General features: G+C 49.6%; 3 protein-coding genes across 5 annotated transcripts in view; 2 read left to right on the top strand and 1 right to left on the bottom strand.

The window, feature by feature from the left end:
• The first annotated feature begins 1,590 nt into the window (after nucleotides 1-1,590).
• On the top strand, nucleotides 1,591-5,911 carry FOXG_03163 (uncharacterized protein). The gene has a single exon (XM_018380743.1). The coding sequence runs from the start codon at nucleotides 2,511-2,513 to the stop codon at nucleotides 3,351-3,353; it is 843 nt and encodes a 280-aa protein (XP_018237082.1). The 5' UTR covers nucleotides 1,591-2,510; the 3' UTR covers nucleotides 3,354-5,911.
• Nucleotides 2,129-6,363, bottom strand: FOXG_18496 (uncharacterized protein). Of its 3 annotated transcripts, none has more exons than XM_018398588.1 (2): nucleotides 6,088-6,363; nucleotides 2,129-6,039 (listed from the first exon to the last, which is right to left on the bottom strand). In XM_018398588.1, exon 2 carries the CDS (start codon nucleotides 5,659-5,661, stop codon nucleotides 5,323-5,325), a length of 339 nt encoding a protein of 112 aa, XP_018237079.1. In that variant the 5' UTR covers nucleotides 5,662-6,039; nucleotides 6,088-6,363; the 3' UTR covers nucleotides 2,129-5,322. The 3 variants fall into 3 exon arrangements, with proteins under 3 accessions (XP_018237079.1, XP_018237080.1, XP_018237081.1); XM_018398589.1 differs by having other exon boundaries at nucleotides 5,215-5,682; nucleotides 5,734-6,355; XM_018398590.1 differs by having other exon boundaries at nucleotides 5,215-6,022; nucleotides 6,088-6,355.
• Nucleotides 6,364-7,223: 860 nt separating this feature from the next.
• FOXG_18495 (uncharacterized protein) overlaps nucleotides 7,224-10,077 on the top strand; it is a gene marked incomplete at both ends in the record, with an annotated part of 4,765 nt that continues 1,911 nt past the window's right edge. The window contains 3 exons of the mRNA XM_018398587.1: nucleotides 7,224-8,413; nucleotides 8,466-8,670; nucleotides 8,722-10,077. Coding sequence (XP_018237078.1) covers nucleotides 7,224-8,413; nucleotides 8,466-8,670; nucleotides 8,722-10,077 — 2,751 coding nt within the window. The remainder of the gene's footprint in view (nucleotides 8,414-8,465; nucleotides 8,671-8,721) is intronic.

The following is a 10,077-nucleotide window of genomic DNA, read 5'->3' as shown; positions in this document are numbered from 1 at the left end:
GGAAAAGAAATTGGAGAGGACAGGTCTGAATGGCAAGAACCTGGATGCTCGATGAAGATCTGATCAACAACTTACAAGTACTGTGATCGGGCAGGACCCCACTTGAAACGCTATTGGCTGTCCCTTCAAATCTACCTAGGGATGGTTGCTACTGCAACCAAGACGTACATGCCTAATCCACTAAGGTAAGTAAGTAATCGTTGGACCTCAAATTGGAATGATCTCCATTTTGCTGACGTGCTGTCGCTTGAGCAAGGCACGCAATCTTAAATTATGATGGTCTCCCGTCTTCGAAGCATGTACCTTACCACAAGGCGGATCATTTTTTCTCGACTATAAAGCACCTACCTTAGGGTAAGACGAAGGTAACTAACTCACGTATGACCTTGACACTTTCATTCGTTCATGCTCACATGGTATTTGTTGAGCTGCTGGATTATATGGCTATCGTACTTACGCAGGTGGCTTCTTCGATGAATCCCATTATTTTTGTAAATTTCATCTCATTAATTCTAAATAGAGGCTAATATGGATGTGATCATCGCGGTGTGGGCTCGGCTTCATTTTTATTTTACAATGAAAGACCACACGAGTTCGGAAACCATGTAGTCGGCTGATTCTAAGTGTGTACCACCAGATCAGTAAGAACCCAGAACTAAGTAATGTTGAAGGTGGTTGTTATCAGCTGGATCAATGTCAATGGCCCTCATGCTGCTAACATTCTAGAATGCTCAAGCATGGGAAATGGACTATGACAAGAAGAAGACTCTGGTTTGTCCAAGTATTGAGCTAGAGGTTCTAGAAAACAGTGCCAGATGATGATGATAGAGCAGTCTCCGAGGCAGATTTTCCCAGGGTTCAAATCCATACCACGAAATCCACATATGGATCCATAATGTGGATCCATATCCATTCCATTCCATTCCACGTGGGCTTCAGCATTTCCATATCCACGCCACGAAGCCCCTTCCACATGTTCCACATGTGGAAATCGTGGAATATTTTAGGTGGGGTTCGAAAATACCTTGATTTCCTTGTGAAATCCCGCATATCCTAAGTACTTTCTATCACCCACAACAACACAACATCGATTTGCCACCCCATTTTCCTCCGTACACAATGAGTCCATTCTGGGGGCTTCACTGTTACTCGCGTTACTACCCCAAATCGAAATGGCCACTCCCCATCCTACCAAGTCAACCACATCCGTTCCAGAACGAACAGAAGAGGACAATCAACGGCTCTTTCAGCTCTACAAAAGCTGGATCTTGACGGAGAGAGACGGCAAGGCGCGTCTATAGGTATATCGGTTCGGCTACGAATATCCAGCATAACAAGAAACAGGAACGTCGGTGGGTGTGTTGCCTTTGCGTCAAGCAACGGCGGATTTTAATGGACCAATGACAAAAACATTGACGTCACCGAGGGCGGGCGGGACCCATTAATTACCATTGTTGGACGAAGTAGGTTTCCATTCCACGAATTCCACAATATGGATCCATTTCCATAATGGATCCATTTCCACCCATTCCACATCGAAATTATTAGTCAGCATCCATATCCACGCCATATTCACAAATGTGTCGTGGAGTGTCGTGGATTTGAACCCTGGTTTGCCAAGTCGGAAAGCTGTCTCGAAAGTGACAAATAAGATATAACTGGGCAGTGACCATGACTTCACACAATATTCAACGACAGATAGGCTTTGATCAAGATACACCGTGAGCCTTGAAGCAACTAACGAGCAATAACAGCTCATTCAGAGTACGAAGACTTTTCAAACTGGAATGTTGCTTGAATACTATCCTTGCTCATAACCAAATTTGGACGAAGGAGATCTTTTAGGAAACTCCCCACAGGGAGCAAGAAAACTTACGAACTTCATCCAGAGTGCCAAGATGAACTACGGGTTTAAAATCCTACTAAGTCATACTAAACTCACCTACCTAGGTCTCGTCGTTCAGGTCAGGCCGTCAGAAGTCAGAAGTTGCTTGTCTCTTTTGGACTCTTATTAGCAGTATAAATGCAATACATACACCTTTCGTAGCCGGCTGGCTCGCACAATACTGGTATAATATTACTGATTCATATCAAGAAATTGAATAAACGACTCCTCATCAGCCTTCTTGCAACATCGAAATGTTGTGGGTCGGTGTTGGCAGTTGACCGGTCGCCAGCCGATTTCAGCCGATAACATGCAAGGATCTAATCTTATCAATCTAGTGACATAGCCTTGGCGAGAGTAACATCATCCATCATGGGATCAGTTCCCCTCAGCTTAGCGCGGCCAACTTCCGCCATTGTTCACTAGCGAATTCCTCACGCGCCAGCAGAATCCAAAGCCAAAAGCCATCGGATTTCCCACCGCCTCGCCTGGTTTACCTTGTCACCATCTTCCTGCCCGTGTTCTCATTCTTGGTTAACCGTGTCCAGCGCATCACAGGTCAACCTTCTCATCAGCCTCTCAGTGTCATCGACTCTGCCTACGCGATACGATTAAGAACGACATCATGAAGATCTTGCATGCCATAGCAGGCTTTGCTGCCACGGCGCAGGCTTTCACGCCGGCGTCCAATATCTTTGGCGACAACGATAACGCTGATACAAACGCTCCTCATAAGATCCCAACGGTCCACGAGTCCGTTGTCATGGCGCGCCGCATCCTTGCTCTTACCAAGCTTGCGACACTCTCGACCGTCTTCCCTTCTGGACGATCTAATATAGAACCCGAGACCGACAGTAATGGACTTGAGGGCGTCCCTATCGGAATGATGGATTATGTGGCGGACTGTGAGGATGAAGGTAACCCTACCATTCTCGAGATCAAGATCGCAACAACGTTCAGGAACGTTCGGGCTGGATCAAACCTTACCCTCTCCATGAACTGGGTTCCACCCTATCCGCCCGCTAAGCGTATCTCCCTTCTTTCAAGACTCTCGGCATATATCCCCTTCCTCTCCAGTTACGATTACAACAGCCGTTCGGAGGAGTCGCTCTCCGTGCCGGACACTGTCCCTTACTCTGCGGCCAACTTGCCACGTTTTGCCCTCTTTGGGTATCTTGAGCCCATCGAGACCACACCGGTATCAGCACTGAAGCTTGCGGCCTGCTTCACACGCAAGCACCAGGACGCCAAGTACTGGTTGCCTGGCAATGTAATCCATGAGAGCGGTTGGGCGCGTCTGGTTGTAACCAAGATCTACTGGGTTGGCGGCTTCGGCGACCGTGCCCGAATCGGCTGGCTGCCCGTTGATGAGTGGAAGAGCGTTACCAGAGATGAATGGGAGAGCATCAAGCTTCCCGGTGAGGAGAGAGGTTGGAGCGAGTGGTCAGTTAATGCTGCAGAGCTGTAATAGTGACATCGCCTGATCCGAATGGACGCACTCGTTTCTTTTCCTCTTCTTTTTCTTTCTGTTTAAGACGATACAAGATTCAGGCGGGAACATTCTTTTGTATATGTGTTTGCTACGAATATAGTGCCATACTTGATCGTGGCCGCAACTGTTTGCACAGGAGGAGTTGATTTTACATAAGCTGGGGCGGCAATCATCTGGTAGGGCAGCACGAGCCTTTCTTTCATAACATTTTCCTTGTGTCCCTTGAGATGACAACTTGTACTCTCAAGGAGATTCCTTGAACACGGCACGCAGATAACCGAATTCACATTTTGAATATTTTGGAGACATGTTGTCTCACTTGACATGCATTTCTGCTGTGCTACGGTCCGACGGGATTGGCAATGAGATACGAGCGTGTTTGTCTCACGCAGCGTCCACGTTTGGCAAGCCGCGTCGCTAGGCTTGGCAACGTGTGGTGTGGTCACCAGTTACCGGATCGGGGACTTGGCTCACAGCTGTTTGACCTCCGAGCCCGTGACGATCCGTGTCCCATCACAAACAACACAAAGTGTAGCACTCCCTCCCCTATGTGACCGTGCACTTGACTGCGTTTGGGAGGGACGGGCAAAGATGTCATGCCTCTTCTTAACTGGTGCAAGGGATAGCAATAGTCGTGGGTTGCACGACGTACATACACAGTCGCACGGATTGATCCGGCGGGCCACGGACGATCCGATACCCTGCGTTACGTGTGAGTTCTTATTAGGTGCATGTAGACGGGGAACTACATGATTGTGGGGAAAATATGCGTCAATATTCTGAGAAACATGGGATGAGCTAGCGTGGCCTATTGTTGATAGATATCTCAATCCAGCAAGCCCATCAGAATCTCAGCCTACTGTTAAGATGGAGTTATTCTACCGGTATTCGCATATCATATCGAGGGTGTCTCAGGAACCCTCAGCCGTCTACCCGTACATGATTCTCAAGGCACCGTTTCGTACAGGGGCACAAGTACAAAGGATCTACAGTACAATACAAAGAGACATGAGACGAATTACGGAACTCTGCATGTGAAAAGGCCTTGTTACGGAACAACATTGCCGCAACACAATGGTCTCCCCCAAAGAGGAAGGTTTGTTGCACTGTCTGTTGAAAGTCATTAGTCTATTCCTCACTCACTCTCAGAATCACCGATTTTTAGACTTTAAGTGCTCATACAGCTATGTAACTACCCCTACTGGCCAGTCGGTAGAGGATCTCGGGCCGGGGTTGGATCCCGACGGAAAAGACAGGATGTTCCATTCCAAGAAGTCGGACCAGCTGGCAGACAAGTTTTGAGAGTCTGGAGGCTCGACCTGGTGCTGTAAAATTAGCCGTGATACATGCATGAAGAGGCTTGTTTTGCATGGGACGGCGTTGGATGTGAGCTGATAAGACAGTCACCCCGTATCTACGGGTATCTTCTCCGCATCAACTGGCACACCGCAACACAAGCGCACGACCCTGTCAAGCGAAGCGAATGATGGCCAAGCCAAGAGCGGCTGGTATGGGCCAACAGGAGCACCATATTGAAGTTGAACCCCATGATCCGCACAACAGAGTCCCCTCCTGAGGCAATAGAGGCTCGTCCAATCATCCCAGCGAATAGACTTATTCAATTTTACCTAAAGTTTGGCGACAGTCATCAAGTCACCGGCGAGGGGTATCTACCGTTCACGAAGCTACACAGCCATCGGGGCTTGCGAGTGGCTTACAGCAGGCATCTCGCTTTGTGTCAGCGCCGATGTCGTGTTTATTCCCTCCCCGGAAGCCCAGGTCCCAACGCCCATGTCGCCGGGAAGAGAGAAGCAAGGGCCAGCCAAGGCGAGTTGTTTTTAGGTGGGAACACAGACCATGGCTTGGCCGCTGATGCTGTTAGATCGAGGTTCTGGATGGGGAACTATCGGTCGATTATTTACAGTGGCTTGGCTTGGGGGTTGAGCTAAGTGAATGGTGACGGTTGATGATTGACATAAGAATGACCCATTCGCTTAGGCTTGGCTGGAGAGGGGGGAGCTGAAAGTTGTTGGAAAGGCGATATGCCATCGAATGAAGCGCTCTCGTCCGGCTGAATGCCGTCATGAGAAGCACCTTGAGAAATGATGGCTGGATGGTCGTCTTTACTTGGTTGGTCGAATAATGGCTGACATCCATGTCCTACTGATATGGAACAAGCCTTTGAGAGAAAGAAACTCGTTATTGTGCTCAGGTTAAGCACAATGTATTTCCCAGTTGAGTTACTTGCTTGCACGAGTATCTCTGCATCCAAATGTGATGACATTTTACCAGAGTCAAACGGCACCTGAGGCCTCTCATCAGTCACTCCCAACAAGCGCTGTGCAACTGTACAGACCCCAATAGATAACGTGCATTCCACGAGGCAAATGCTTCTCTGAGATCTTAAGCTGCGCGATTGTGTGCCTCCAAGCGGGGTTGATGGCTTTTGGCTGGGGGCTGTAATGTTATTTGATCGCCAAGCAGGTAGCCAACTGTAACCCCTGAATAACACAACAATGTTATGCAATCTGATGCGACCTCAACGCTTTCACTTCAAACCGCCCGTCAATCTCAATCCTTACAAACAATTCACCCGCTTATCCCTTGGAGAGTCAACACGTAGCACTGTACGGATAGAGGGTTGGCTTGTTATTCAGGATTCCTCAGTCATTAGCATAAGATCGTAAACCAGCCACGAGTCATCTCTTACGATGTATCGCCACTTGACGCTCAGCGTCTCCCCCTATCGATCTTGTCCAAAATCCTCAAGACTTGCGCTGTAATAACACTCATGTAATGGAATTGGTTTCCCAGTCCCAGACCCCGTCGGTCCCTATCCGCAGCCATAGCCGTAGTCTAAGCCCGTAGCTCGGGTCGGGCCCGCACGGGCAGTCTCGAGAATCAAGAGACAACCGACGAACAAAGCCCTCTCCAAATTCAAAATGTCCGGGCAGGGTTCCAGCGTAATAAACGATTCAAGGGACCGACCAAGCGACGGCTGAGAGCCCGGATGGGGGGGCAGATCCATGTAAAACTTATCGAAGCTATGTAATTGGTACTTTGCGGATATAGTGTCCAAGTGGTCCTGTGACGCAAAAGCCCTGTTGTCGCGGCACACTAGCCATCCCTCCGTTGGTAGTTTCTACCTCCATCTCCACACCCGTCTCGTCTCCATATTTCCTCTTGAGGGCTCTTTTAAGTTAGTACCTTGCCAACCTTGCCTTGCCTCACCTCAGAAACGCTCTAACTCAACCTACCTACCTAACATTACCTCGCCCCGTCTGACCCCATCCACATCTGTACATCTCATAATCCATCGACAGTTGCCGCTCTCGGTCGGGGTTCCGTGCCGCTCGTGTACATACTTTCGCTATCTAGACACTATTCTTTCCAGTTTGTGCATCCGTATCTTCCTCCTCTTTGACTCGAACAACCCAACTCCACCAAATCGAAGCCATTCGCGTGCGTGGCTCCATTCCATCGATCCGGAACAACAACGGCAACGGCGGCTGTGATAGTTGGGGGATGATAGAACGCATGGGCAACAATCGAGTTCGGATCCCCGAATCACGTTGATTATTTGCCCATTTATGCTTGGGGTTGCGCGGCTGGCTCATCAAACCTGACGCTACCAACGTATCAACGACAACGCGACTATAGGAACGCAAATCTTGGACACCATTTCGCCTTCGAGTATTGAGGCGCCACCGAATACTGTAGGACATCGCAGTACCATTCCCAGGAATCGCGTTTACTGCGGTTATCCATCATCATCAGATACAACACAAGTCTACACATCCCTTTATTTAGATTTTTCGGAATGGCGCCTCCGCCCACGACCCAGAAATGACCTCGCGGACCACATTGGGTGCCCATCCGCGGCCGCCTCAGCGTTCCGTGAGCTCATCGTCGTTACCCGTTCAGCGCCCCCCTCCACAGCGATCATTATCACATCAGCAGCAGTTTATGGCGGCCGCCTCGCCAGTTCGAAAAGATGCTCCATTCATCGATTTAACGGCCGACGCCGGCGATGCTACCCCTAATCGTTATCACACAACACCTAGAAGAGGCGGCTCACGTCTTCGGCTTGAGTTGTCACACAATGCTTCTTCTAGTTCTTTACCTACATCCGAATCGCCGCAGTCTCTTACACCCTCGCGAATACCCAATTCCGATCCCTTTCAAGCTATGGTCGGCAGCCCTGCCGGCAGCGCCAGCTCAACTTTGATGCCGATGCCGACACGTCGGCCAGTAACCTCACAACCGAGATTCGCTCCTCGAATTACAGCGACTGCGCCTGCGCCAGCCAAGAAAGATGCCCGACCAAAACCCTACGCCGTCGAGATTCCCTCCGTCGCGCCACGATACTTCTCAGCCAACCGACCCGAAACCGCAGTACGAAATCCCGTCGACCCTTTCAGCAAAGGTCTTAACTCTGGATACGCCGATTTCTTTCCCTGGAATGGAGCACATCATGAAGACGAGTGGAGCAGCGAAGCGATTACCAAAGGAACATGGGATAAGGTGAACTTAAATGTTCCTGAAACTTCGTCTGCTAAGCTTGCCATCTTCCCGGCCCTGAAGCAAAAGACTGGCCTGAATGCACTGTCTACTATTTTTATGGGAGTTCTGACTCAGCGCAGACATCGAGGACAGATCAATGCACCCTCGACTTTCAAACCACCACCTCGAGTCACGCTCACGGATACGAAGAGAGAGGTCTGGCTCAAGGACCTTGCAAATCCTGCGATATCCCTTAGACGCCTCAGCCGAACAATTCCCCACGGCATTCGCGGAAGAACGTTACTCGATCAATGTTTGAACAAGAATGTTCCCGCCGAGCGAGCTGTTTGGCTAGCAAAGTGTGTCGGTGCCAATGAGATCAGGGGGTTGAAGAGGAAAGGTGTCAATGGTGCCTTTGTTATGGGTGGCGAACTGAAATGGGCTCGCGACTGGACCGTTTTTGTTGAGCAATTTGTCGATGCCGTTGTTGCTGGGTTTGGTGAAAATGACTGGAAGAATCGAGTCACATATGCGTAAGTTGACATGCTTATTGGTCCAGAAGCACAGGAGCTAACTGCCATGCAGCATCCGCTTAGCAACGAACCTTTACTCAGAGCAGTTGCTAGATCGAGATCATTACCTTGACTGGGTTGTGTCTGGAATTGAGAATAGTCTTCAGTCGCGTATTCCCATGTGGCTGCTCATTGCTCAGATTTACTGGAAAGACCTTCTCAGGTCACGCAAGTATGGCCGGAGGCTTGTTTTTGCTCTACTCAGCCACTTGCATGTGGTAGGTTTACACGCAACTCTTATTTCAAACGGTTTGACTAAGCAAGACCAGATATCCAACGACCCTGACCAGGATCTTCTTGTGCAACTCTCCAGTAGACTGTCAGCTTTGCTCGGCTCATTAATTCGTTCCAACCCAGAGAGCTTCATCAACCCCGGAGCCTGGTCGACGTACAAGGATACTTTACATGCTTGTCTGCGTTCTGATGACGAGCAGGCTCGAAAGGCACTACATGCCATCAATTCACGAAACTCACGTCTGGTAGTGTCCAGTACTGCTTCCCCTCCTGCCGGGCGGAGTCAGCTAGTCAAGTTGCTTGATGCCGCCTTGAAAGAATCTAGCGATAATCATTTAGCCGCAGCATGCTGGGCAACGAGTGAGAACAAGTCTTTGATAATGAAGACAGTAGTTGAGTGGGCAACTTCGTTCCATCGTCCAGGTCTAGCCAAGGTCTATGCCGCAACCCGTTTAATTCGGCAATGGAGCCAATTTCGTGTAAACCCTACCACGCCCATTCTCGAGACACTCGACAACATCGCCGTCAATGACAAGGCACGGAAGAACCTCGTCTATCACCTTGTCACGGAACTCGTTCGAACCGGTCACTTTTCCGTCTCTCAATATATGCAGTGGACTATCGCTCGTGGTGGTTATCATTGTGCCGCGGAAATCGACCCCGTATCAGGTCCGTGTTCTAGCAGGTTGCTAGTTGAACTTCCGCTTCATGTTTTATCTGAGAAGAAGAGGGCTGAAAGAGGAAACTTGCTAAGACGAGCTGGTAACTATTCGGTCGCTGAGGAGGAACAAGACATCACCAATGCAATCAGGGTTGTGAAGCATGTTGTGGGGCTCCCTTTACTGTCAAATGATCCATTGTCAGGACGAAAGCCAATGTCACTCAAGAAGCTATTGCAACGGATGGGCGGTAGCAGTACTGCTCTAAGGAGCAGCATTGGGGCACATTTGCGTGATGAGCTAACTGGGCAGTTCATCATGAAGGGCCACTCTTTATCTCTGGCTATGTTCACCGCTGTTCGAGACATTATGGAAATGGCCGAAGATTACGCCATGTTATCTGACATTCTTGGAGCTTGCGCGAAGACCGCCGATTCTGACGTTCTGGCGTCCGTTGCCGATACTGTCCATTCAAACCTGCAAATCTTCTGCGCCCTGGATAGCGCAAACGAACTGTTTAACAGCCTAATCGAGCGCCTTAGAATGATGAACGAGGAGCAAAGACTCGTTCCACGACCGCTACTTGCTGCTCTTTCCAGTCTTGCCCAACGCATGGCTGGTCATGAGGTGATTGCCAGCCAGCTTCGCCAGAGCTCGTCCAAAATGATCGCAACAACGCTATTGATGCTTGCTCGCGGTTTCCGACATCGTGGCAACCCCCTCTCATCAAGC

Source organism: Fusarium oxysporum, chromosome 8 (assembly GCF_000149955.1).
Source record: "Fusarium oxysporum f. sp. lycopersici 4287 chromosome 8, whole genome shotgun sequence".
Lineage (NCBI taxonomy): Eukaryota > Fungi > Ascomycota > Sordariomycetes > Hypocreales > Nectriaceae > Fusarium > Fusarium oxysporum.
The sequence above is the reverse complement of the archived record's forward strand: the minus strand, read 5'-3'. Positions and strand labels throughout refer to the sequence as shown.

Excerpts from the sequence above, each read along its gene's own strand:
- FOXG_03163 (XM_018380743.1), top strand. The coding sequence starts at position 2,511 with ATGAAGATCTTGCATGCCATAGCAGGCTTTGCTGCCACGGCGCAGGCT.
- FOXG_18496 (XM_018398588.1), bottom strand. The coding sequence starts at position 5,661 with ATGTCATCACATTTGGATGCAGAGATACTCGTGCAAGCAAGTAACTCA.